General features: G+C 47.2%; 2 protein-coding genes and 1 long non-coding RNA gene across 13 annotated transcripts in view; 2 read left to right on the top strand and 1 right to left on the bottom strand.

The window, feature by feature from the left end:
- Positions 1–957: 957 nt before the first annotated feature.
- HGH1 (HGH1 cochaperone) lies at positions 958–4303 on the top strand. Its single transcript, XM_077166530.1, has 6 exons — positions 958–1658; positions 1730–1830; positions 1921–2019; positions 2214–2305; positions 2400–2522; positions 2621–4303. The coding sequence occupies exons 1-6, from the start codon at positions 1030–1032 to the stop codon at positions 2786–2788; spliced, it is 1212 nt and encodes a 403-aa protein (XP_077022645.1). The 5' UTR covers positions 958–1029; the 3' UTR covers positions 2789–4303.
- LOC143688508 (uncharacterized) lies at positions 3844–6564 on the bottom strand. 2 transcript variants are annotated; one of them, XR_013178104.1, is made up of 5 exons: positions 6399–6564; positions 5258–5313; positions 4955–5085; positions 4752–4862; positions 3844–4385 (listed from the first exon to the last, which is right to left on the bottom strand). It is a non-coding gene; the product is annotated as an uncharacterized LOC143688508 (long non-coding RNA). The 2 variants fall into 2 exon arrangements; XR_013178105.1 differs by having other exon boundaries at positions 4752–4828.
- Positions 6565–10147: 3583 nt separating this feature from the next.
- The window catches only part of MROH1 (maestro heat like repeat family member 1), a 201659-nt gene continuing 183902 nt past the window's right edge, over positions 10148–27904 (top strand). For 6 of the 10 annotated variants that reach the window (XM_077166527.1, XM_077166526.1, XM_077166525.1 and 3 more), the window contains exon 1: positions 10869–10977. The gene's annotated coding sequence lies outside the window, so the exon portion shown is untranslated. The other 4 variants (XM_077166521.1, XM_077166519.1, XM_077166520.1 and 1 more) reach the window with 4 other exon arrangements.

The following is a 27904-nucleotide window of genomic DNA, read 5'->3' as shown; positions in this document are numbered from 1 at the left end:
CATCTGATGGCCATAGGCCCCCACTGTTGAGTGGCAGGTCCTGATGAACACTGGATCCCCATGAATAATGTGGCTCCAGGACCTTCCTTTGACAAAGCACAACATCATGTCAGCTGGGAGGAATTAGGGTTTGCGCTTCCAGCTCCCTCAACAAAGAGTAGGAAAGGAGAGTGGTTTTGGAGTGGAGGGGATAAACCGGTAAGTGGCTCAAGCAGAAATAGCATCCACCTTCCATAATACCCAGCCATTTTCCTTCTGAGTATCTACCCGAGGAAAACGACAATATACATCTGCACCAAGGCTTGCACGTGGATGTTCATAGTAGCTGCATTTCTAATAGCAAAAATTTGAAAAGCATTTAGAACATGCAAAGTAGTCTAAGTGACAGAAAGCAAATTAGTGGTTGTTAAGATATGGGGGAGAAGGGGTGAGAGAGATTGCAAAGGGACAGGAGGAAATTTTGGGAGGTGATGGATAAACGTCCGTTATCTTGATCGTAGTACTGCTTTCGAGGGTGTGTACATATGTGCCTTTATTATAACCATACTAATGGGTTTAGCCCCAAGGATGTCTGCTAATCCTACTTCTCCAAATTTTGGAAAACCATTTGACCCCGGCGAGTGTGGAAACGGGTGTCGGGCCAGATTGCGGGGGCCTCGGCTGCAGGCTAAGGAGAGGGCGCAGGGGCGCCCCCGGACCTTCCTAATTACGACAGCCGGGGTATTGACGGATCACAGCGAAGCAGGGCTCGGAGTGAGGGGCCGCGGCCTGCCGGCCCTGCCAGCTGTCTCCCTTAGCCGCCGGGCAACGCGCCTCCGGGACAGTCAGGGCCCTACATCAGCGACTTCTGGTTGCGCGCGGAGCCCCACAATCCCTCGGGCTCCGGCGTCGCCCCGCCCCCAGCGCGGAGGCCGCAGCCTCGGATTGGCCACTTCGGCTTCCGCTTCCCTAGTGGGCGGGGCCGCGGCCGCACAGCTGAACCGCGAGTTGAACTGACTGGCCTCCCGCACACCAGAAGTTGCGGCCCGCATGGGGGAGCCCGAGGCTGGCACCGGAGGGATGGGGCGCGGCGCCGTCGACCCCATAGGGTCGCCGAGACGAGAGACCCGCACGGAAGCAGAGGCTGCGGAACTGCTGCCCTTCCTGGCGCCCGGGGCGCGCGCGGACTTGAAGGCGGCGGCGGCGAGGCACGTGTTGGCGCTGACAGGCTCCCAGCCGGGCCGCGCGCTGCTGGCGGGGCAAGCGGCGCTGCTGCGGGCGCTGGCTGAGCTAGCGGAGGCCCCGGCCCCGGCCCCGACCCGCGACGCTGCCCGCGCGTTAGTGAACTTGGCTGCTGATCCCCGGCTGCACGAGGCGCTGCTGGCGGCCGAGCCCGGGCTGCCTGCCCGCCTGCTGGGGCGCGTGTTGGATCCGCAGTGGCCCTGGGCCGAGGAGGCGGCTGCAGCCCTAGCCAACCTCAGCCGTGAGCCGGAGCCTTGTGTCGCGCTGATGGCGGTGGTGGCGACCGCGGAGCCGGGGGATTCGGTCTTGGAGGGGCTGGTGCGCGCGCTGTGCACGCCGGGTTACAACTCCCGCGCGTCCTTGGATTATCTGGGGCCCCTGCTTTCCAACCTCAGCCAGCTGCCCGCGGCGCGCGCCTTCCTGCTGGACCACGACAGGTGAAGCCCAGGGCGGCCGGCGGGAGTGGGTAGAAGCGAGCAGGGCCGGCACTGAAGGACTCCCTTCCCAGGTGCGTGATCCAGCGGCTGCTGCCCTTTACCCAATACCCAGAGTCCTCTGTGCGCAGGGGTGGAGTGGTGGGGACGCTGCGCAACTGCTGCTTCGAGCATGGTAAGTGGCAGTGGGGGTGGGAGTGGGGGCACTGCCTGAGTGGGAACTGGATTCCGGTGGCCTTCTGGACGCCCTTTCCCTATTTTCCAGGACACCACGAGTGGTTGCTTGGGCCAGAAGTGGACATTCTCCCCTTTTTGCTACTGCCCCTGGCTGGGCCTGAAGACTTCTCTGAGGTGGAAATGGCGAGTGAGTGGCTTGGGTAGGGGCCTTAGGGTGGGCCTACCAGGTGGAGGAGGTCAGTAGGGGTGAGGGTAAAGGGGTGTCCAGACCTGGCTCTTTCTTAAGTGTTCCAGCAGGGAGTCCTGCTGAGCACAGGGGGGCTTACACAGGTAGGACCTAGCCCAGCCCAGGGACCCAGTGGCTTTCATGCCTGCTCCTAGGGTTGCCTGTTGACTTGCAGTACCTGCCGCCAGATAAGCAGCGAGAGTCTGATGCTGACATCCGCAAGATGCTGATTGAGGCCATCATGCTGGTGAGCAGGCAGGCACCCTGCTTCGGGCCACATTATGCACTCCCCCACCATGAATGCAAATCCTGATCTCTGGGTGGCCTCTGTCCCTCCCCAGCTGACAGCCACGGCACCTGGTCGGCAGCAGGTGCGGGACCAGGGAGCCTACCTGATCCTGCGAGAGCTGCACAGTTGGGAACCAGAACCTGATGTGCGGGTGACTTGTGAGAAGCTCATTCAGGTGGATGCAAGGGCGGGGGAGAGAATTGCTAGGCTGGGGGTTGGTGGGTTAGGGGGAATACTGCTGTTCAGCTGTTCATTTGCCTCCCCTGCCTGCAGGTGCTTATTGGGGATGAGCCAGAGCAAGGCATGGAAAACCTGCTGCAGGTGCAGGTGCCTGAGGATGTGGAGCAGCAGCTGAAACAGCTGGATCTCCAGGAACAGGAGCAGTGTGAGCGGGAACGGCTGGAACGGCAGGAGCGGGAGCTGGCACCGGAGCCTACCTGAGGCCCCTGCAGCCTGCCACCTGCTCCAGGCCCCTCTGGTCCCTGCAGCTCAGAGGCAGTGCCCTTCTAAGAGTCAGAGCTGCACTTAGGCTCCAGGTGTCTGCTAAGAACTCTGGTCTCCTGGTTCTAGGACGAGTGTCCGCTGGGCATGGCAGGACTGGGTCTTGCACCTGGTTGCTGCCCCCAGGCTCTGTGGCTCTCAGCTCCCTCTAACATCAGAGAGAGTGGAAGGGTGGCCAGCAGGGTGCAGGTCCCCTCCGTGGCACAGCAGTGGACCAGACAGCAAAATGTCACATCCCTGAGGGGCAAGCTGGAATGTCCCAGTCCTGAAGGCACTGTGGGGCCTCCTCAAGCTCAGCCTGCCTGAGACCCAGCCCCAAAGTGCTCTTGGGACTTTTTCCCGTGACCCAGCCATGACCTGGATCTTGTTTTCTGGGGCCTTCTGAGGACTGCTGCCCTCCCAAGTCTGAACTTGCCTCTGCCTGACCTGGCCAGGCTGCTGGGTGCTGCTCTGCCTTTACGATCTCTACTGTCTGTCCTCAGCACAGGTCCTCCGTGTCCCAGTGCTCAACTGAACTGGTGCCTCACCCCCTCTAGCCAGGGCCTCTCCCTGCTTAGCTCCCCTGAGCCTCAGGGCTCAAGACCTTCCAGGTCTTGCACCCTCAGGGTTCCTTGCCTGTGTTGCTCACCCTATCCTCAGCTATTCTCTGCTCCCTTGGAGCCCATTAGCACTGCTCCCTCCCCATTCTGCAGCCGCTGAGCCTCCCTGACTGTTGGGGGACACTCTCTCCCTACTCTGCTCCTCACTCGTGGGTGCTCTGGGCCCCTCTGAATCCATGGATCTCTGCCCCCCACCACCACCTCATATATCTTCAGTTGCCCCTCTCTCTGAGGCTCTTCCTGTACTCTCCCATCTCCCCCTGGGACACCTGATCAGTACTTTGAGGTCCCCTCTGTATCTCTCCCTGGGGCAGAACTGGTGGCAGCATGGTAAGTGAGCCCCCAGGCCACCCAGCGCTCTCTCACATTACAAGTCCACGCCCTGGGCTCTGACAGAAATAAATGCTTTATCTGGCCTCCCTCGTCCTTTGCCCAGCCAACCCATCAATTGTCTGGGTGGCACCGAGGTGCCTTCCTAAGGGCAGACACGAGAACAGGGATAGCAGCTGCCTGGAGGCGCCAGGGACCCTCCGGTTGTCCAACCCTGAACTCTGGAGCCCCAGCACAGCAGAAACCCCTCCTCCCGGGGGGTGGGCTTCCGGAGACGTGGGTTCCCCGTAGCCAGGCGTAGGACCGGGGGCTCTCTCGTAGGGGACGCCCTGCCGCTGGGGGCACTGCATCTGCAGGAGCGACCTCGTAGTCCGGGGGCGCCATGAGTTTGGCCTCAATCTGCTTGTCTGCAGCGAACCGCCGCGGGATCCGACCGGGGAGGGGCAGACGGTGGCGAAGCCGCTCCCACCTGGTTTGGCGTCTAGGGCGGTGCGGAAGAGCGCATGCACGGTGGGCAGCATACAGCTATGCGCAGCCACCTGCTACAGGCTTAGACGCGCGCGCGCGCGGACGTAGCTGGAGCAGGCCGCCGACCAGGTCCCTGCAGTCTGCGGGCGAGAGCGCACCGCCCTGGCCTCATGCCACCGCCCCAGTCCACCCCCACCCCCCACCCTCGTCACGGCCAACAAACACTGCGCGCGGCCCTGAGCGCTCGCCCGGTCGCATCCTCGCGGCTGCTGGCGGGCGTGCGCGTTTCCCCGACAGGAGACCGAGTTCGCCCTTGCTGAGCGCAGGGCTGAGTCGGGCCCTCCGCCCAGGCCTCCCCGTCGCCGCCGGGCGCGGACCGCCTGTTTCCCAGCCGGGCAGTTCGGTGCATTGATGCCAGGTGGTCTCCCTGCCACCAGTGGGATGAGCCTTTTCTGGGCTCAGGTCCCTCAGCTGGGACCTGGGAGGGACAGAAACTCGACACTCACGTGGGGACAAGCCGGAAGGTGGGCCCGCGGCGCATCAGGCGCAGCATGCGGTGAGGCTGGCGCTCCTTGAAGGGCAGCTTCCCGGTCACCACGGCATAGAGGATGACACCTCTGGGGGCACGGACTCCTCAGGGCGCGCCCTCCCCAGCCCCCCCTCCCCTCTGGGAAAGGCCGCCGCCGGGGCGCCCTGGGGCGGCACTCACAGGTTTCCCCTGCCGGCTTGCTCCCCACTATACTTCTTGCTCATAGGCTTTCGGGGCCGTGTAGGCCACAGAGCCGCAGAAGGTGCTCAACAGCCTGTTCTTGATCCCGGTGCGGTTGGCGAAGCCTAAGTCTGCAGAGCATGCAAGGAGGGCAACCATGGTTGGGGGTTGGGTGCAGGAGGCTGGGTGGTCTGGAGAGACGGTGGAGGGAGTGGGTACACGGAGTGTGGGCCAGTAGGGTTCTACTGTGGGTGAGGATGGGGCCTGGGGTCAGACTGGGTGCCACTGTGGACACCCACTCACCAGTCAGCTTCAGGAAACCTCGGTTATCCAGCAGGATGTTCTCACACTTTAGGTCCCTGCGTGGGGTTGGAAAGGGGTGGCTGAACCTGAGCTGAGGTGGGCTGGGGTCAATGTGTCACGTGGGTGGGTGGGGCAGCGCCCTCACGGGTGCAAGACACCCACGCTGTGGTAGTTGGCCACGGAGCTGACCAGCTGCCAGAACAGCCTGCAGGCTTCCTCCTCTTCCAACCCCGGGTAGCAGCCGTGGTCCGAAATGGTGTTGATGTGCTCCAAGAGGTTGCCGCAGGCGGCCAGCTCCAGCACCAGGTAGGAACGCTGGCTGTTTTGGTACATCTCATAGAGCTGAACCTGTTGGACCCCACTTACCCCCCGTCAACTGAGAAGGTGCCAGACTGCCCTGTACCCTTAAGTGGGCTCTCAGGGTGGGCTTGAGCGCTGAACCTGAGGGCCACCGGGAAGTCCCAGGTAGGGGCGGGGCCGGGCCTGGGTGGGCAGCAGGTGCCAGGAGGGTGGGGTGGGGTAGGGTGCGGGCTGTCCCTGGGGCGTCTGCCCACCACATTCAGGTGTGGGGTATGAGATCTCACGGGGCAGGAACTTGCGGGAGAGCTCCACAGGGGCCTTGGCCGTGCAGACCACCTTAATGGCCACCTGGGATTGCAGAATGGCTGCTGGGTGTGGACCACAGCACCCCTGGAGGCAGGGCAGGACAAACCCCATGTCCTTCTTGCACCCTGCTGTGCTTGGCAAGGGCTCTGCTGGATAGGCAGTCTTCTCAGATGGCTGCCCTTCCCCCTTCCTCCTTCCCAGGCCCCTTATCTCCTCAGGGCCTGCTCAGGGCCTGCTGGGACTGGGAGGGGCCAGCCTGGGGAAGCCAGGCTGCATTCCCCGGGTCTTCTGCAGCCCCTGGGAGGAAGCAGGACTGGGGGTGAGCAGAATCTAGGACAGGAGCCGATCTTTTTTGGAGGACAGTAGGTAGCCCTTGTGCCGGCACTCTTGCACCTGTTCCACGAAGGCTCGCTGGTCCAGCTTGTGCCTGCCACTGCCCTTCATCGAGGATGGGGCTGCGGGAGGGGGTGTGGTGGTCCAGCTCAGACCTGGGCCATGGGAGGGGTGGTGGGGGCATAGCTGAGATCTAACTTACTGCAAGGGCAGCAGGTGACAGGCTGCAGGAGACCTGTCCAGGTGGCAGCCAAGTAGTCTCTAGAGACTTCCAGGGTTGGGCCAGATGCTGGGGCTCAACCAGGGCTCAGTGTTCAGGGTGGGAGACTTAACACAGTGTGAACTGGTACGGGGGAGAACAGACTCTGGGGAAGCTGGGGCAGGTTCTAGAATGGAGGGTTCTAGAGCTGTGCCTACATTGTGCCCTTGAAGAGGGATTCCTCCTTGCCCCAGCATCTGCTCTGTCCAGTGTGAGGCCCATTTCCTGAGGGGAGAGCACTCAGCACAAGGCTAGAACCACAGATCTGGCCTCTGGGGGCTGCCCTGGAGGTGGCTAACACAAAAGGCCTTTAAATAAACCTGGAGGGGAGATCAAGAAAGGAGGCTAGGGTTTTTCTTTCATTCTACATATATAATCAGTAATTCTCAATATCATCACATAGTTGCATATTCATCATTTCTTAGAACATTTGCCTCAGTTCAGAAAAAGAAATAAAAAGAGAACAGAAAAAGAAATAAAACGATAACAGAGAGAAAAAAAAGATTATACATACCATACCCCTTATCCCTTGCTTTCATTTATCACTAGCATTTCAAACTAAATTTGTTTTAACATTTGTTCCCCCTATTATTTATTTTTATTCCATATGTTCTACTCGTCTGTTGAAAAGGTAGATAAAAGGAGCATCAGACACAAGGTTTTCACAATCACACAGTCACATTGTGAAAGCTATATCATTATTCAATCATCATCAAGAAACATGGCTACTGGAACACAGCTCTATATTTTCAGTCAGTTCTCTCCAGCCTCTCCATTACATCTTGGTAACAAGGTGATATCTACTTAATGCGTAAGAATAACCTCCAAGATAACCTCTGGACTCTGGAATCTCTCAGCCATTGACACTTTGTCTCATTTCACTCTTCCCCCTTTTGGTTGAGGTGTTCTCAATCCCTTGATGCTGAATCTCAGCTTATTCTGGGATTTGTGTCCCACGTTGCCAGGAAGATCCACACCCCTGGGAGTCATGTCCCAGTAGACAGGGGAAGGGTGGTGAGTTTGCTTGCTGTGTTGGCTGGAGAGAGAGAGAGGCCACATCTGAGCCACAAAAGAGGTTCTCCTAGAGGTGACTCTTAGGCCTAATTTTAAGTAGGCATGACCTATCCCCTGTGGGGTTAAGTTTCATATGAACAACCCCCAAGACTGGGGGCTCAGCCTGTAGCTTTGGTTGTCCACACTGCTTGTGATAATATCAAGAATTCAACTTGGGGAAGTTGAGTTTTCCCCCGTTCTCACCATTCCCTGAAGGGGACTTTGCAAATACTTTTCCACTCACTGATCAAATCACTCTGGGATTCATCAGGGCATCACCTGGACAAACCAACAAAATCTTCTGTCCTATACAAAGTTCCATGTACTTAAGGTGTTCAACCAAATATCTACATAAGCTATATTAGGAGACGCACTAGTCAAAGTATAAATTTGTACCAAATAAACATTTTTTGCTTGAGTCTTATAGGGTTTTTCTTAAACCCCCCAAGACTAAGGACACAGGGAAAGAAAAAAGGGAAAATCCCTTTGTCTACAGGAAAACAGTAACTGTATCTAATGTACCTCTTTGCCCTCTGGGAGGGTGCCCAGGAGGTGGCTAGGTGGGCTGTAAAAGAGCTGAGCCAGGAGGTGGTCATGGGGTGGGAGTTGGGGTGGAGGGGAGCATTCTGGCCTTCCTTCCCTGGGCCGTGGAAGCTTCTCCAGTCTGGGCCAAGGCCCTGGTGCAGGTGGCCAACCTCGCCAGGCCAACAGCCCTAACCTCTCTGCAGACTGAACCACCCCCCTTCCCTAGGCCTGGGCCCCCCTGGAACACTCCAGTTCCAGTAGCGAGGCACAACAGGACCTCTTCCTTCTCTAGTCTGCCGGGAGGGGCTGCCACCTTCACTGAGCGCCTGCTCTGTGCTGTGTACACATTAACTAAGCCACTGTTTCCAGGCACCCCTGCTCTGCTCACCCTGAGCCAGGCCATCCACATCTATGACCTCCAATCTGAACATGACCTGGTCATGCCCATTTTGCAGATTCCAATTGTGGCAGAGCCCAGGTGCAAGTGTCTCTCTGCTGTGAGCTGCAAGGCATGGTGGCTGTGGGTCTGGAGGGTGGGAGCCAGCCTGGCCAGTCTGCCTTCCTGGCAGGTCCCTCTAGAGCCTGGCTTCCCAGTGAAGGTCTGGGGATTCACGGGTGGAGGTGGGCTCTCTGCAGTGAAGCTGGGAACTGCCTGGCGTGAGCAGGTGAGACCTGTGTCCTCATTCCTGCTAGACCAGTGGCTTCTGGAAAGCAGGGCTTGTGCTTGATATCCCCTCTTCCACCCACAGTTCTTGTCTAGCAAATTACCTAGAAAATATGATATGAAGAAGGAACTGCAGCAGTTATCTCAAGCAGCAGGAGCTGAATACAGGGGATTGGTTACTTAGGTGTTTACAAGAGCTGGAGAAGCACAAGGGGGTAGGTAGAGTCAAAGGAATTGGTCTCCCTGGAGCTGCAGCCAGTGGCCATTCTGTCCTCTGCTTCCTGGCTTCTGTCGTCAGGGCCAACGGGAAGACAGGGCTGGGCTGAGAGACAGCAGGCAGGGGCCACAAGAGCCATCTGCTCCTGTCCACCCTTCCTTTGCAAGTCTTGATTTTCCTTCTCTTTCTTCTCACTGGAACTCTCATCTATTTCGTTGATGTGCCAGGAGCAAAAGGAACACCTGGCCTTGCTTCTGTAGAGCTTATGGTGGAGGAAGGGAGACTGGCATAGGCAGAGTATGCCATATAGACTAACCACAATGATGCATCCCCAGAGCTGTGTGTGCTCCAGGAGTAAAACGATGGCTACAGAAGTTGGGGAGGCCAGAGCCTCCCTGGCTGGAAGCTGTTGAAGCAGGTGGGCCACAGGGAGACACTGCCAAGGTTTTATGTTGGAAAAGGCCTCCTGCCTTCCTCCCCAGAAACTTCCTGAGGCTCTGGGTACCCTTTGCCACACAGCCCTTCCCTGCTTCTCTTCCTAGAGCTGTTCCCCTGCCAGATCCCCCATTTGCAGAGCACCCCCTCTCTTTCTGGCCTTCATTCCTTCCCTCTCTACTGGGCTCCCTCCCCACAACAAAAACAGGTTCAAGTCTGTCTCCCTTGTGGAAAACGGTTCTTCTGCCTGCATTGCTTCAGCAGCACCCAGCGGTGGGTTTTACCCCCCGGTCTACACTTTGCACCCCATGCCTCCTGCTCTCCCCCAACCCGCCTGCAGCAAGTCGGCCTGATGGCCCCTTTAACGGACCATCATTCAGTCCTGTACGTAGTGCTTGCTACCTATCACTTCCTTAGAACACTATTCCCCGCTTTTTGGTGTATGAATGCTTAAGGGCGGTTTCAGCCCCGGGGCCTCTGTGCACGTGAGTACATCTGCCCAGGAAGCCTCTCCCCCAGTTCTCGGGGATCTGGCTCCTTTTCATCCTTTCTCAGACCCAGTGGCACCTCCCAAAGCCAGCGGCACCCCTTCACAGCATGTATGTGAGCTGGAGTTGAATTTTCTTTGCAGTTATTTAATAATTTTATTTGATAACCCGCTGTTAGTTGACTATAGGGTTTTGAAAGTGGTGGCAGGTACGCAGGCAGCCGAAGTACAGCGCTCGTTTGGGGACTCTCAAGGAGAACCGCGCCGGCGCGGTGGGGGCGGTCCTTACCCCCACTGCGGAGCACCCTTGCTGAGCGCGTGTTGACGTGCACATCTGGCGCTCCGGGTCTTTCGGGAGATAGTTCTGCATCTTCGGCTTTTTCGCGAGTCCCAGGGGCACGGTTCTTGAAGCCCTCCCCGTGGACGCACTTGTCCTCCTGGTCACCCCCGCGGCCCCGGCAGAACAGCTCTCCTTGCCGTCCTCCCGGGAGCCCGTTTGCTGCGCCGGGTGGGGGCGTCAGGCGTCCTGCGCGTGTTCACCCCGGGCCCTCGGTGCGCGCAGGTAAGGAAACCGCTCCCGAGACGGGCCCGCGCCGCCCCGAGGCTGGCATCTGTGCAGAGACCGGCTGTACCCACGCGGGCTTCTTGGCCTCTGGCCCTCGTCGCAGCGCTCGCGCTCGACAGTCAGGTGCAGGGGTCACTTGGCGGCCGGGGGCGGGCTGAGGCCGAGGCCGAGTCGGAGCCTGCGCGTTCGCGTCGTTTCGGGCACTGGACAGGGCATAGCGCGGTCTACGCCAACAGCTTTTCGCCCCACCCCAACCCTCCCCACCGATGGACTAGGAGCTGGCGGGGGTCGGGCTCGGATACTGAGTGAGGGCCGCGGTTGGCTAGGAGGCGGCTGGGGCGGGCCCGGATGCTGCGTGCGGGCCGCGGTTGGCTAGCAGGCGGCGGAGGCAGGCCCAGATGCTGTGTGAGGGCCGCGGTTGGCTAGCAGGCGGAGGGGGCGGGCCCAGATGCTGTGTGAGGGCCGCGGTTGGCTAGCAGGTGGCGCGGGCGGGCTCCGCGTGCGGCTGCTCCGCCCACTCCGTCTGGCGCTGGGCGGGAGGGCAGCACCCTGGCGGCTGTAGCGGCTTCTCCTCAGGTAAGAGGCGGGCGGGAACCACGCCATTTGCGGCGCTGGGGGAATCCTGGGCGGGGTAGGCCTGCGTCGCCCCTTCGACTGGGCCAAGGGTGGAAGCAGAACGGGGTTCCTGCTCCAAGGTCACCGCCGAGCGAGAGTCCGAAGGGCGTTGCGGGGCCCGGAGGCCCGCCCGGTTCCTGGGCTCAGGTGCGCTTTGGGGCGCCCAGCCTCCCCTCCGAGCCGGCTGCACAGCGTCTCGACCCGGAAGAGGGGCCGGGAACCTTGCGACTCCCTTTCCTTCTGAGCGCTGCGCGGGGTCCGGGTCCCCTGTCCTGGCTCTTCCCTAGGGGCGCGGGGTCCTCGGGCCCTTTCTTTTCTCTGGGGGCGCGGGGTCCTCGGGCCCTTTCTTTTCTCTGGGGGCGCGGGGCCCTCGGGCCCTGGTCCTTCCTTGGGGGCGCGGGGTCCGGGTTCCCTTCACTGGCTCTTATTTGGGGGTGTGGGGTCCCTGATCCCTTGCCCTGGCCCTTACCTGGGGGTGGGGACCGGGTCCCTGTCCTGGCCTCCTCTCCAGCCCAGGGGCCACGTCAGGGTCACGCCTCCGCTCCCCCATCCCCCAGCGGAGGATCCTCAGTAATGGAAGCTAAGCCTGGGCCTTGAACGCCCCGAAGCCTCGGGTGCCTCGGGTGCGTTAGGTTCTCCGCACTGTTACGGAGGTTGGTGCCCAGACGGAGTGGGACAGGCAGAGACTGTACAGAGACTTCAGCCCGAAAGAGGCATGTGAGGGCGACCGAAAGGACTGGGCAGGAGCCAGTGGAGCCCTGCCCGTGGGGGCATAAACTGGAGTGGTGGAGTGGCCATCAGGGACGTGAAGGACACTGGTGGGCAGGCTGAGGCTGCCTTGGGAGGGGGCAGTGCTTACAGCAGGGCCTACTCTGGAAGGGCGTGGTGGCAGTGGATAGAGGTGGAGAAGAAGGGGATAGATGGGTGGTCTGTTAGGGTGTTGGGAGGAAGACGGAGGAACCACGGGTGATGGTGACTTCTGATCCAGAGAGCTGAGCACATGATGATCTAGGAAAAGAGGAAGGTGGAACTGGGTTGGGGTGAGGTCTGGGGTGAAAAGACGGTGACTTGGGCTTTATTGCTGTTGTGTTTGAGTGAAGATGCCTGGCAGGCTCTGGGTTCTGGGGGAGGTGAGAGCTGGATACCCTGTGGGAGTCATGGGCCAGGGCCATTCCGTGGTGGCAGAGGTCTGTGATGCTGCTGCCTGCACCGCCCTTGCGGGCAGGAGGCTCCAGTGCTGCTGTCAGCAGGATCTGTGTCCAGACTCCTGGTTTTTGGGGTTCGTGGAATGTCCTGAGGTAGGGTTTTGCTATCTTGACTTGAATATCCAGGATGCCATGGCTCGTTTACACCTGGATCTCAGTTGTCCTCTTCCTCCAGTGTTGTTTGCTGTGTGTGGCGAGAAGACTGGCAGGTGAGAGGCAGAACCCCCCGAAGGAATTTTTCTGACCCGGGATCACACAGAGACTCAGATGAGGATTTTCGAGTTACTACTTGTTTGTAATCAGTGTTCCCCCTTTCATTAGCTGAATTATTGAAGTTGAAAGACTCTTTGTCTTGGTTCACTCAGCTTAATGTTCTTGAAGTAAGTACCTCAGGAAAGACTCATGTGGGTTGTACTCGCTGCTGAGGAAATACTTGCTGTTTGACTATGAGACATTCTTTCTGCACTGAACCTTGAGGACCCCCATGGCTTTGGGAAATTTGAATATGAATTATAGCTGGGCATGGCTTATGTTGAGAAATGGTATTTTTATGAGGTATAGAATTGTATTTCCCTAGGTGGTCAGCCCAAGTTCTCTCTCTGTCACCTGTGCTGAGGGAAGGTCCTATGGGCTAGGGGTGTGAGGAGGGTGCAGGTGTGGCATCCTGAGGTCAGTAGAAGACCATCAGGTACAAACGAAATGGTCATGGTGATGAGGGTGATGCCACCTGAGCGAGATTGCTTGAGCTGATGAGTCTGCAGGGTCTTACCTCTTGCTGCACATTATTCTCCCCTGCGGAGCCTTTTGGAAATGCACATATCTGGGTCCCCCCTACTGATGTTGATGATTTAATTGCGGCCCAGCATCATTGGAAAATTTAAAAATCTGCAGGTGATTCTGATGCCCAGGAGAGTTAATAAATATTCTGGACAAGCTTGCTTAACATAGCAAGACTTTGTTATGTTAGTTTCTAACTATGTGGGGATTTCTCAGATATCTTACTCATTGATTTCTTTTTTTTTTAGTTTTTTAAAAATAGATGTTTTTGTCGTTATCAATATTATTTTATTAGAGCAATTGTAGATTTACAGAAAAAATAATACGGAAAAGGCAGAGTTCCCACATACCTTCCTCTCACAAGTTTTCCCATTGATTAACATTTTGCGTTAGTGTGATATTTTGCAACAATTGATCAAACAATTTTATTATAATTAAGCTATTAACATTAGTTCATTATTTACATTAGGGTTCATTCTCTGGGCTGTACAGTTCTGTTGTGTAGATGTATATCTCTGTGTGTTAACTTAAATGTAATCTAAAATTTCCCTTTTTATCCATTTTCAGATATAATATTCAGTGGCATTAATTATATTCACAGTTTGCCTCCAGCATCCTCACCCATTAACACAATTTTTCCTTCACCCCAAATAGAAACATTAACCCCCCATTCTCCTTCACAAACCAGCCCCTGATAACTTGTATTCTAGTTTCTGATTTTATGAATTTGCTTATTCTGCTTATTTCACGTAAGTTTAGCTCATTCAGTATTTCCTTTTGCAGCTGGCTTATTCACGCAATATAATGTGTTCAAGGTTCATACAAGTTTGTAGCATGTACTGGAACACCTTTCTTTTTTATGACCAAATAATACTCCATTGCATGTATGTACTACTTCTGTTACCCATTGATCGGTTGATGAATTCCACTTTTTGGCAATGGTGAATAATGCCACTGTGAACATTGGTGTGCAAATACTTGGTTGACTCCCTCTTTCAATTCTTTTGAGTATACACCTAAAAGTGGGATTACCAGATCACGTGGTAGTTCTATACTGACTTTCTGAGTTAATTGCCAAACTGTTTTCCACAATGGCTGTATCATTTCACATCGTCACTAGCAATGAATGAGTATTCCTATTTCTCAGTATCCTCTCCAACACTTATTTTTTTAATAGTTGTCATTCTAGTGGGTGTGAGATGATATTTCTTTTTTTAATTTTTATTAATAAAACAATCAACATACAATATGAACATTCTTTTATCACATTGTTGTATATTCATCATCATGATCATTTCTTACAACGTTTGTATCAATTCAGAAAAAGAAATAAAAAGAAAACAAAAAAAATCTTCCATACCATACCCCTTACCTCTCCCTTTCTTTGATCACTAGCATTTCAGTCAACTAAATTTATTTTAATATTTGTTCCCCCTATTATTTATTTATTTTTAATCCACATGTTTTACTCATCTGTCGATAAGGTAATTTCCCTGAGAGTCAGACCCAGCAGGTTGGAAGACTTTCCTGTGAAACCTGTGAGCTCTCCGTTTTTCCTATCCTGCCCAGTATGTGGTGCTTGTCTGCCTGCAGGTCCCCCCAGCATAAGGTGATGTGGTACCTTTAAATTCAAGAAACTCACCCTGCTGGGGGCGTGGTGGAGACAGAGGAGAGGTTGTAGTCTGGTTTTAATCGCTTTACTTTTCCAGACCCAGGGGTCTGAACTCCTTGAGGTAGGGATTCCACCTGAGCTGGGCCCCACCCCTCTCCTGGGGAAGGTACAGTCTCCAGACAAACACTCAAACAAGCTTAATTCTGCCTATGCCTGGGGCAGTGGAGCCCAGGAAGCCTTGCAGCTGTATCCAAAGAGCAGTCAAGCAGTAGAAACACAGCCACCAAAACGAAAGAGAAAAATTCTTTTCAGAATAGGATCCCCTTTCCTCGGGTTTGCCAATCAAGAGCTTAAGTTAGTACGTTGCTCTGTGTATCTCCAGGTCCTATGTGCCTCCTCCTTTCCTTCAGGGCCCAGACCTTTTCAGATCGAAAAAAAACCTAATTTTTTTTTTCTTTTTCCGTCAGCCCTGCCCCCTCTGCGCCCAGGCAAAAACCATTGACCTCCGCTTTTACTTGAGGTTCAGCTGAGCTGGGGGCCTATTTTTAGCAGTCAGAATTTGTTAATTAACTCCACAATTGGAGTTTGGTTGTGCTCAGCCTTTGCTCCTGGTAAACTCTCTTTCCTTTCCTCTCTGGGAAGGGCAGCATGGCTTGGGGGACTCCCAGTTCTGGGTGGGCTCGCAGCCGGGCCAGCTGATCCAGACTGGGGTACGCTGTGTGTCCGGTCATTAACGTGGCCCAGCAGTTCTTCTGTACTGTTTCTGGCTATTTATTAGCTGCTTTGGAGGACGAACTAAATTCCACACCTCACTGTGCTGCCATCTTGCCCCACCTCCCGGATGCCTTTTATCCCCCCCTTAATTGCTCTAACTAGAATTTCTATCACAGTTGGAATAACAGTGGTGACAGTGGGCATCCATCCTTTTCTTATTCCTGATCTTAACGGGAAAGCTTTCAGTTTTTTCACCAAGTAAGGTGTTAGCTGTGAGTTTTTCATATATGCCCTAAATCATGTTGAGAAAGTTTCCTTCTATTCCTTTCAAAGTGTTTTTATCAAAAAGGGTGCTGGACTTTTTCAAATGCCTTTTCTTCATCAATTGAGATGATCATGTGGTTCTTCAGTTTGTTAATGTGGTGTATTACAGTAATTGATTTTCTTGTGTTCCACCCCTCCCTTGCATACCTGGGATAAAGCCCACTTGGTTATGGTGTATAATTCTTTTCATATGCTGTTTGACTCAATTTGCCACTGTTTTGTTGAGGATTTTTGCATTTATATACATTAGTGAGATTGGTCTCTAGTGTTCTTATAGTATCTTTATCTAGCTTTGGTATTAAGGTGATGTTGGTTTCATAGAATGAGTTAGGTGATGTTCCTTCTTCCTCAACTTTTTCAGAGTTTGAGCAGGATTAATATTAATTCTTCTTTGATTGTTAGAATTCACCTGTGAAGCCGTCTGATCCTGATCCTGGGCTTTTCCTTGTTAGGAGGGTTTTTTTTTTTTTTGATGAGTCTCTCAAGTCTCTTTTAATCTAGACTATGTTTGCTCTCTCTGTCTCTTTTTTCTTTTTAACTTTTTTTATTGTATAATGAATAATGTAAGAAAGAAAAAAGCAGTAAGTTTCAAAGCTCTCAATAAGTAGTTACAGGGCAGATCCCAGAGTTTGTCGTGGGCTACCATATCATCCTCTCAGATTTTTCCTTCTAGCTGCTTCAGAACATTGGAGGCTAGAAGGGATAAATATTTTATCATCATCACAATTGACTTTTTTTCTTTGTTGTGAAGAATAACATATATAAAAAAAGCAATAAATTTCAAAACACAGTCCAACAATTAGTTGTAGAACAGATTTAGAGTTTGGTATAGGTTAAAATTCCACGATTTTAGGTTTTTACTCCTAACTGCTCTAAAATACTGGATACTAAAATAAATATCAATATAATGATTCAGCACTCATACTCGTTTGTTAAACTCTTCTTTCTCTGTTGAACTCTACTATCACCTTTGATCTTTCTTCCACTCTTTAAAGTGATTTGGGCTATGACCATTCTACCTTTTTTATGTTGGAAGGGCTGTCAATAATAAGGAGTCAGAAGATGAAACTAGCTGATGTTCTGGAAGGCCGACCCTTCTAGGTTTCAGGACTTATCTGGACCAGGGACCCATCTACAGGTTGTAGGTTTCTGGAAAGTTAACCTAGTGCATGGAATCCTTGTAGAATCTTATATTGCCCTAGGTGTTCTTTAGGATTGGCTGGAATGGTTTTGGTTGGGTGTTTGGCAGGTTATGATAGGTAGCAATGTCTAACTGAACTTTGCATAAGAGCTACTTCAGAGTAGCCTCTTGACTCTATTTGAACTTCCTCAGCCACTGATACCGTCCCCCTTTTGGTGAAGATAGCGTTGTTGATCACACAGTTGTTGATCCCACAATGCCAGGGCTGACTCATCCCTGGGAGTCATCTTATTGGGAGGTATTTGATGACTGTTTCAGTCTCTTATGATTGATTTGTTGAGGTCTTCTATTTATTCGGATTCAGTGTAGGTTATTTGTGTATTTCTACAAAATTATCTATTTCACCTAAAAAAAAGTTTTCTAGTTTGTTGGTGTACAGTTTTCATAATATCCTCTTATGATCTTTTTTATTTCTTTGGGGTCCATGGTGATGACCCCCTTCTCATTTTGGATTTTCTTTATTTTCATCTTTCTTTCTCTCCGTTTATTTATTTATTTATGAAACATAACCACATACAAACACAAACATTCTTACCATGGATCATTCCATTCTTGGTATATAATCAATAAATCACAATATTGTCACATAGTTGTATATTCATCATCATGATCACTTCTTAGAACATTTGCATCGATTCAGAAAAAGAAATAAAAAGAAAACAGAAAAAATTCATACATACCATACCCCTTACCCTTTCTTTGATCACTAGCATTTCAGTCTAAGTTTATTTTAACATTTGTTCCCCCAATTATTTATTTATTTTCAATCCATATGTTTTAATCATCTGTTGATAAGGTAGATAAAAGGAGCATCAGACACAAGGTTTTCACAACCACACAGTCATATTGTGAAAGCTATATCATTATACAATCATCTTCAAGAAACATGGCTACTGGAATGCAGCTCTACATTTTCAGGCAGTTCCCTCCAGCCTCTCCATTACACCTTAACTAAACAGATGATATCTATTTAATGTGCAAGATAATCTCCAGGATAACCTCCCTTGACTCTGTTTGGTCTTCTCTCTTTTTTTGCTTTGTCAGTGTAGGTAAGGGTTTGTCAATTTGCTCACCTTTTTTTGATTCTCTATTTTTTTTTCCTCTCAATTTCATTTGTTTCTGCTCTAAACTGTTGTTTCTTTCCTTCTGCTTGGTTTGGGATTAGTTTGCTGTTCTTTTTCTGATTTGTCCAGCTATATAGTTAGGTTTTGATTTTAGCTCTTTATTCCTTTTGAATGTACATGTTTAAGCCTAAATATTTCCCTCTCAGCACTGCTTTTGTAATATCCCACATGCTTTTATATGTTATGTTCTTGTTTTCATTCATCTCAGGATATTTACTGATTTCTCTTACACTTTCTTCTTTGATTCACTGGTTGTTTAGAATTGTGCTGTTTAACCGCCATAAATTTGTTCATTTTCCTGTCTTTTGCCTATTACCGATTTCCAGCTTCACATTGAATTAAATTTTGTTTATGGTTAGAGGTAGGTTCCATATTCTTTTTTTTTTTTTGCAGTGGATTTCAAGGTCTCAGCACCATTTGTTAGTGAGATTAGTCTTTTTGCATTGAATGGCCTTGGCACCCTTGTCAAAAATCAACTGGCCATAGATGGGGCAAGACGGTGGCTTAGTGAGCTGTGGAATTTAGTTCATCCTCCAGAACAGCTAGTAAAAAGCCAGGAACAATACAGAACAACTGCTGGGATTATAGCAGTGACTGGACACACAGCGTACACCAGTGTGGACCAGGTGAACCAGCTGAGACACCACATGGAACTCTAAGTCCCCTAAGCCGTGGAGGCTGGCACCCCTCCTGCATAGGCATGGTGGGCTAGTTTCCTAAGGGGAAAGGAAACAGACTGTACTAGCAACAAGGGATTAGCTCATCCAAGCTCCAGTTGCAGAATTAATTAACGAATTCTGACTACTGAAAACAGGCTTTCTCTACAGATAAACATGAAATAAGCACTAAAGCTACTAGGAGTTTTTACCTTGGCAGAGATGTGGCAGGGCTGACAGAAAAAAACCACCACCAACAACAGAGGCTTTTTGAGTTGGACAGCACAAAATATTGGAAAAGGGCTGGACCCCATGGAAAGGGGGCGCATAGAACCTGGAGATACATACAGCAATGTACCAACTTAAGCTCTTGATTAACAAACTTGAGGAGTGGGGGTCCTGCTCTGATAAGGCTTTTTATTTTTGCTTTTTTCCCCCTACTCCTTAGCAATTCATTAAATAGAACTGAAAGCCTTCTTAGCTTCCATCACTGTCCCAGGCAAGGACCTAATTAAGCTTGTCTGAGAGACAAAGTCACCAGTCATGTGGAAGGATTTAATTCCCTAAAGGCAGTACCTTCACCAAGAGAAAGGTGGTGCCCAGCTCAAATGAAATTCCTCCTTCAAGGAATTCAGGCCCCAGGGACTCGAAAACTGAAGCAATTAAAGCCTTCCTACAACCTCACCTCTGTATCAACCACCCACTGGCAGGGAGAGTGCTGAAATTAAAGACACCATATCACTTTACCCTGGTGGGAAGCCACGGGAAGACAAGCACCACATGCTGGGCAGGATAGGAAAGCTCAGAGTTTAGAGGTTTCATCAGGAAGTGTGACAAACTTATGGGCCTCACCCTCAGGGAAAACTGATGCTGGCAACTTTTTTCTCCTGAGAGGAGGCCATCTGGTCTGGGAAAATCTGACAGGGGTCTGTAATTTCTGAGGTGACCCTCCTGAAAAGAAAAAAAGAGTTCCATATAGGCAGGGCAAGAAACAGAAAAACAAGAACTGAAAAATTCTGATTACTCAAACTGAACCTATGCTAGAGATTTAGAGTAAGTTGAACTGAATGCTAAAGAACAGTTAGAGAGTAAAGCCATATAGCAAGAAAATTGTAGGTAAAATAGTGAAAACAGCCACCAGAATAAACTGATTAAGGAAATCAAATGCCTAGATGCCTGCAAAAATTGACGAGTCATACTAGAAGAATTGATGATAAGGCGTTCTAGTTTGCTACCTGCCAGAATGCAATATACCAGAAACGGAATGGCCTTTAAAGGGAATTTAATCAGATGCTAGTTTACAGTTCTAAGGCCAAGAAAATGTCCTAATTACAACAAGTCTATAGAAATGTCCAATCTAAGGCATCCAGGGAAAGATACCTTGGTTCAAGAAGGCCAGTGAAGTTCAGGGTTTCTCTCTTAAGTGGAGTGGCACATTGCGAGCACAGTCAGAGTTTCTCTCTCATCAGGAAAGGCACATGGTGAACATGGTCAGGGTTCCTCTGTCATCTGGAAGGACACATGGTGAACACGGCATCATCTGCTAGTTTCTTCTCTCCTGGCTTCCGGTTTCATGAAGCTCCTGGGAGGCGTTTTCCTTCTTCATCTCTAAAGGTCGCTGGCTTGTGGACTCTCTGATTCATGGTGCTGCAGCATTCTCTGCTCTCTCTGAATCTCTTTCATTCTCCAAAATGTCTCCTCTTTTATAGGACTCCAGAAACTTATCAAGATCCGCCCAAGTGGGTGGAGACATGTCGTCACCTAATCCAACTTAACAACCACTCTTATTAAATCACATCAGGGAGATGATCTGCTTACAGTTTCAAACATACAGTATCGAATAGGGATTATTCTGCATTTGTGAAATGGGATTTAGATTAAAACATGGCTTTTCTATAGGACATATGTCTTTTCAAACCAGCACAAGGCCCAATCAAAGGAACAAACCAGCAATTCAGTTGAGAGGCAGGAGTTCAAACAACTTAATCAGGATGTTCGACAGACATGGAAAATCTCATCAAAAATCAAATCATACAGTTGAGGGAGGATATAGAGAAGACAGTGGGCAAACAAAAAGAAGGATATCAAAAGTTTGAAAAGAATGAAAGGCACGATAGAAGCCATAAAAAAAAAGAAGAATGGAAACCTACAGCAATGGATTTGAAGAGGCAGAAGAAAGGATTAGTGGACTAGAGGGCAGGACATCTGAAATATGATACCCAAATGAAAATATAGGCAATAGAATTGAAAAATATGAGCAAGGTCTCAGAGAACATAAGCACATGAATATATGCATTGAGATTGTCCCAGAAGGAGAAGAGAAAGAAAAAGAGAAAAACTAATGGAGGAAATAATCACTGAAAATTTTCCAACTCTTATGAAAGACATAAAATTACAGATCTGAGAAGTATAGCATACCCCAAACAGAACAGATTCAAAAAGACATCCTCCAAGACACTTAATACTCAGATTGTCAGATGTCAAAGAGAAAGAATTTTGAAAGCAGCAAGAGAAAAGCAATTCATCACATACAAGGGAAGCCCAATAAGATGGTGGATTTCTCAGGAAAAACCATGAAGGCAAGAAGGCAACCATATGATATATTTATGATTCTAAAGGAGAAACACTGCCAACCAAGAATTCTATATCCAGCAAAATTGTCCTTCAAAATTGAGGGAGAGATTAAAATACTTTCAGACAAACAATCACTGAGAGAATTTGTGACCAAGAGACCAGCTCTGCAAGAAATACTAAAGGTAGCAATACAGGCAGCGAGGAAAAGGCAGGAGAGAGAGAGGTGTGGAGAAGAGGATAGAAATGAAGACTATCAGTAAAGGTAAAAAGAGAGAAGAAAATTAGATATGACATATAAAATCTAAAAGGCAAAATGGTAGAAGAACACTGCCTTTACAGTAATAATACTAAATGTTAATGGATTAAACTCCCCAATCAAAAGACATAAATCAGCAGAATGGATTAAAAACAGGGCCCATCTATGTGTTGTCTAAAGAAGGCTCATTTTATATCCATTGACAAAAATAGGTTGAAAGTGAAAGGTTGGAAAAAGGTATTTTATGCAAAAACAATCAGAAAAGAACAGGACTAAGAGTCAACAAATTAGACTGCAAATGTATAATTTAAAAAGAGACAAAGAAGGACACTATGTATTAATAAAAGGAACAATTCAGCAAGAAAACATAACAATCTTAAATGTTTATGCACCAAGCTAGAGTGCTCCAAAATATATGAGGCAATCACTGAAAACACTAAATAGTGAAGTAGACGCCTCTACAACAATAGAGATATAAGTTCCCCACTCTTATCATTGGATAAAGCACCTACAGAGAGGATAAATGAAGAAGCAATGATTTTGAATAATAAAATGAATGAACTAAACTTGACAGACATTTACAAAACATTACGTGCCATAACAGTGGTATACACATTATCCATTTTTTTGCTTTTTATTTTTAAATTTTTTATTAATTTAAGTATGACAACAAAGAAACATTGTTAACATATGATCATTCCATTCTACATATATAATCAGTAATTCACAGTATCATCACATAGTTGCATATTCATCATCATGATCATTTCTTAGAACATTTGCATCAATTCAGAAGAACTAAAAAGACAACAGAAAAAAAACATACATACCATGCCATTTACCCCTTCCCTTCATTGATCACTAGCATTTCAGTCTAAGTTTATTTTAACATTTGTTCCCCCTATTATTTGTTTTTATTTAGTATGTTTTAAAGTGGATAAACCTGTTGATAAGGTAGATAAACCTGTTGATAAGGTAGATAAAAGGAGCATCAGATACAAGGTTTTCACAATCACACAGTCACATTGTGAAAGCTTTATCATTATACAGTCATCTTCAAGAAACATGGCTACTGGAACACAGCTCCACACCTTCAGGCAGTTGTCTCCAGCCTCTCCACTACATCTTTTTTTTTTTTTTAATTTTTTAATTAATTACAAAAAATTAAAAGACAAAACATTAAGATATCATTCCATTCTACATATACAATCAGTAATTCTTAATATCATCACATAGTTGCATATTCATCATTTCTAGAACATTTGCTTCGATTTAGAAAAAAATAAAAAAGACAACAGAAAAAGAAATAAAATGATAACAGAAAAAAAAAATATTATACATGCCATACCCCTTACCCCTCGCTTTCATTTACCACTAGCACTTTAAACTAAATTTATTTTTAACATTTGTTCCCCCTTTATTTATTTATTTATTTATTTACTATTTTTTTAATTAATTAAAAAAATAACACAACATTTAGAAATCATTCCATTCTACATATGCAATCAGCAATTCTTAATATCACATAGCTGTATGATCATCATTTCTTAGTACATTTGCATCGATTTAGGAAAAGAACTAGCAAAACAACAGAAAAAGATAGAATGATAATATAGAGAAAAAAATAATAAAAAAAAATATATATATATAAAAACACACAAACAAACAAAACTATAGCTCAGATGCAGCTTCAGTGTTTTAACAAAATTACATTACAATTAGGTAGTATTGTGCTGTCCATTTTTGAGTTTTTGTATCTAGTCCCGTTGCACAGTCTGTATCCCTTCAGCTCCAATTACCCATTATCTTACCCTGTTTCTAACTCCTGCTGGTCTCTGTTACCAATGACATATTCCAAGTTTATTCTCGAACGTCGGTTCACATCAGTGGGACCATACAGTATTTGTCCTTTAGTTTTTGGCTGGACTCACTCAGCATAATGTTCTCTAGGTCCATCCATGTTATTACATGCTTCATAAGTTTATTCTGTCTTAAGCTGCATAATATTCCATCGTATGTATATACCACAATTTGTTTAGCCACTCATCTGTTCATGGACATTTTGGCTGTTTCCATCTCTTTGCAATTGTAAATAATGCTGCTATAAACATTGGTGTGCAAATGTCCATTTGTGTCTTTGCCCTTAAGTCCTTTGAGTAGATACCTAGCAATGGTATTGTTGGGTCGTATGGCAATTCTGGATACTAGACCTTTGTCTGATGTGTCATTTCCAAATATTGTCTCCCATTGCGTAGGCTGTCTTTTTACTTTCTTGATGAAGTTCTTTGATGCACAAAAGTGTTTAATTTTGAGGAGCTCCCATTTCTTTCTTTCTTTCTTCAGTGCTCTTGCTTTAGGTTTAAGGTCCATAAAACCGCCTCCAGTTGTAAGATTCATAAGATATCACCCTACATTTTCCTCTAACTGTTTTATGGTCTTAGACCTAATGTTTAGATCTTTGATCCATTTTGAGTTAACTTTTGTATAAGGTGTGAGATGCGGGTCTTCTTTCATTCTTTTACATATGGATATCCAGTTCTCTAGGCACCATTTATTGAAGAGACTGTTCTGTCCCAGGTGAGTTGGCTTGACTGCCTTATCAAAGATCAAATGTCCATAGATGAGAGGGTCTATATCTGAGCACTCTATTCGATTCCATTGGTCGATATATCTATCTTTATGCCAATACCATGCTGTTTTGACCACTGTGGCTTCATAATATGCCTTAAAGTCTGGCATTGCGAGACCTCCAGCTTTGTTTTTTTTCCTCAAGATGTTTTTAGCAATTCGGGGCACCCTGCCCTTCCAGATAAATTTGCTTATTGGTTTTTCTAATTCTGAAAAATAAGTTGTTGGGATTTTGATTGGTATTGCATTGAATCTGTAGATCAGTTTAGGTAGGATTGACATCTTAATTATATTTAGTCTTCCAATCCATGAACACGGTATGCCCTTCCATCTGTTTAGGTCTTCTGTGATTTCTTTTAGCAGTTTTTTGTAGTTTTCTTTATATAGGTTTTTTTGTCTCTTTGGTTAAATTTATTCCTAGGTATTTGATTCTTTTAGTTGCAATTGTAAATGGGATTCGTTTCTTGATTTCCCCCTCAGCTTGTTCATTACTAGTGTATAGAAAAGCTACAGATTTTTGAATGTTGATCTTGTAGCCTGCTACTTTGGTGTACTCATTTATTAGCTCTAGGAGTTTTGTTGTGGATTTTTCCAGGTTTTTGATGTATAGTATCATATCGTCTGCAAACAGTGATAGTTTTACTTCTTCCTTTCCAATTTTGATGCCTTGTATTTCTTTTTCTTGTCTAATTGCTCTGGCTAGAACCTCCAACACAATGTTGAATAATAGTGGTGATAGTGGACATCATTGTCTTGTTCCTGATCTTAGGGGGAAAGTTTTCAATTTTTCCCCATTGAGGATGATATTAGCGGTGGGTTTTTCATATATTCCCTCTATCATTTTAAGGAAGTTCCCTTGTATTCCTATCTTTTGAAGTGTTTTCAACAGGAAAGGATGTTGAATCTTGTCAAATGCCTTCTCTGCATCAGTTGAGATGATCATGTGATTTTTCTGCTTTGATTTGTTGATATGGTGTATTACATTAATTGATTTTCTTATGTTGAAACATCCTTGCATACCTGGGATGAATCCTACTTGGTCATGATGTATAATTCTTTTAATGTGTTGTTGGATACGATTTGCTAGAATTTTATTGAGGATTTTTGCATCTATATTCATTAGAGAGATTGGCCTGTAGTTTTCTTTTTTTGTAATATCTTTGCTTGGTTTTGGTATGAGGGTGATGTTGGCTTCATAGAATGAAATAGGTAGTTTTCCCTCCGCTTCGATTTTTTTGAAGAGTGTGAGGAGAGTTGGTACTAATTCTTTCTGGAATGTTTGGTAGAATTCACATGTGAAGCCATCTGGTCCTGGACTTTTCTTTTTAGGAAGCTTTTGAATGACTAATTCAATCTCTTTACTTGTGATTGGTTTGTTGAGGTCATCTATGTCTTCTTGAGTAAAAGTTGGTTGTTCATGTCTTTCCAGGAACCCGTCCATTTCATCTAAATTGTTGTATTTATTAGCGTAAAGTTGTTCATAGTATCCTGTTATTACCTCCTTTATTTCTGTGAGGTCAGTAGTTATGTCTCCTCTTCCATTTCTGATCTTATTTATTTGCATCCTCTCTCTTCTTCTTTTTGTCAATCTTGCTAAGGGCCCATCAATCTTATTGATTTTCTCATAGAACCAACTTCTGGTCTTATTGATTTTCTCTATTGTTTTCAATTTCATTTATTTCTGCTCTAATCTTTGTTATTTCTTTCCTTTTGCTTGCTTTGGGATTAGTTTGCTGTTCTTTCTCCAGTTCTTCCAAGTGGACAGTTAATTCCTGCATTTTTGCCTTTTCTTCTTTTCTGATATAGGCATTTAGGGCAATAAATTTCCCTCTTAGCACTGCCTTTGCTGCGTTCCAAAAGTTTTGATATGTTGTATTTTCATTTTCATTCGCCTCGAGGTATTTGCTAATTTCTCTTGCAATTTCTTCTTTGATCCACTCGTTGTTTAAGAGTGTGTTGTTGAGCCTCCACGTATTTGTGAATTTTCTGGCACACCGCCTATTTTTGATTTCCAACTTCATTCCTTTGTGATCCGAGAAAGTGTTGTGTATGATTTCAATCTTTTTAAATTTGTTAAGACTTGCTTTGTGACCCAGCATATGATCTATCTTTGAGAATGATCCATGAGCACTTGAGAAAAAGGTGTATCCTGCTGTTGTGGGATGTAATGTCCTATAAATGTCTGTTAAGTCTAGCTCATTTATTGTAATATTCAAATTCTCTATTTCTTTATTGATCCTCTGTCTAGATGTTCTGTCCATTGATGAGAGTGGTGAATTGAAGTCTCCAACTATTATGGTATATGAGTCTGTTTCCCTTTTCAGTGTTTGCAGTGTATTCCTCACGTATTTTGGGGCATTCTGGTTCGGTACATAAATATTTATGATTGTTATGTCTTCTTGTTTAATTGTTCCTTTTATTAGTATATAGTGTCCTTCTTTGTCTCTTCTAACTGTTTTACAGTTGAAGTTAATTTGTTGGATATTAGTGTAGCCACTCCTGCTCTTTTCTGGTTGTTATTTGCATGAAATATCTTTTCCCAACCTTTCACTTTCAACCTATGTTTATCTTTGGGTCTAAGATGTGTTTCCTGTAGACAGCATATAGAAGGATCCTGTTTTTTAATCCCTTCTGCCAGTCTGTGTCTTTTGATTGGGGAATTCAGTCCATTAACATTTAGTGTTATTACTGTTTGGATAATATTTTCCTCTACCATTTTGCCTTTTGTATTATATATATCATATCTGATTTTCCTTCTTTCTACACTCTTCTCCATACCTCTCTCTTCTGTCTTTTCGTATCTGACTCTAGTGCTCCCTTTAGTATTTCTTGCAGAGCTGGTCTCTTGGTCACAAATTCTCTCAGTGACTTTTTGTCTGAGAATGTTTTAATTTTTCCCTCATTTTTGAAGGACAATTTTGCTTGATATAGGAGTCTTGGTTGGCAGTTTTTCTCTTTTAGTAACTTAAATATATCATCCCACTGTCTTCTAGCTTCCATGGTTTCTGCTGAGAAATCTACACATAGTCTTATTGGGTTTCCCTTGTATGTGATGGATTGTTTTTCTCTTGCTGCTTTCAAGATCCTCTCTTTCTCTTTGACCTCTGACATTCTAACTAGTAAGTGTCTTGGAGAACGCCTATTTGGGTCTAATCTCTTTGGGGTGCGCTGCACTTCTTGGATCTGTAATTTTAGGTCTTTCATAAGAGTTGGGAAATTTTCAGTGATAATTCCTTCCATTAGTTTTTCTCCTCCTTTTCCCTTCTCTTCTCCTTCTGGGACACCCGCAACACGTATATTTGTGCGGTTCATATTGTCCTTGAGTTTCCTGATACCCTATTCCGATTTTCCATTCTTTTCCCGATAGTTTCTGTTTCTTTTTGGAATTCAGATGTTCCATCCTCCAAATCACTAATTCTATCTTCTGTCTCTTTAAATCTATCATTGTAGGTATCCATTGTTGTTTCCATCTTTTCTACTTTATCCTTCACTTCCACAAGCTCTGTGGTTTGTTTTTTCAGTTTTTCTATTTCTTCTTTTTGATCAGCCCATGTCTTCTTCATGTCCTCCCTCAATTTATCGATTTCATTTTTGAAGAGGTTTTCCATTTCTGTTCGTATGTTCAGCATTAGTTGTTTCAGCTCCTGTATCTCATTTGAACTATTGGTTTGTTTCTTTGACTGAGCCATATTTTCAATTCTGAGCGTGATCCGTTATCTTCTGCTGGCATCTGGGCATTTAGTCAGATTTCCCTGGGTGTTGGACCCAACAGGGTGAAAAATTTTTCTGTGAAATCTCTGGGTTCTGTTTTTCTTAT

The sequence above is a fragment of the Tamandua tetradactyla genome, chromosome 6, assembly GCF_023851605.1.
Source record: "Tamandua tetradactyla isolate mTamTet1 chromosome 6, mTamTet1.pri, whole genome shotgun sequence".
Lineage (NCBI taxonomy): Eukaryota > Metazoa > Chordata > Mammalia > Pilosa > Myrmecophagidae > Tamandua > Tamandua tetradactyla.
This window is presented reverse-complemented; position numbering and strand designations above follow the sequence as displayed.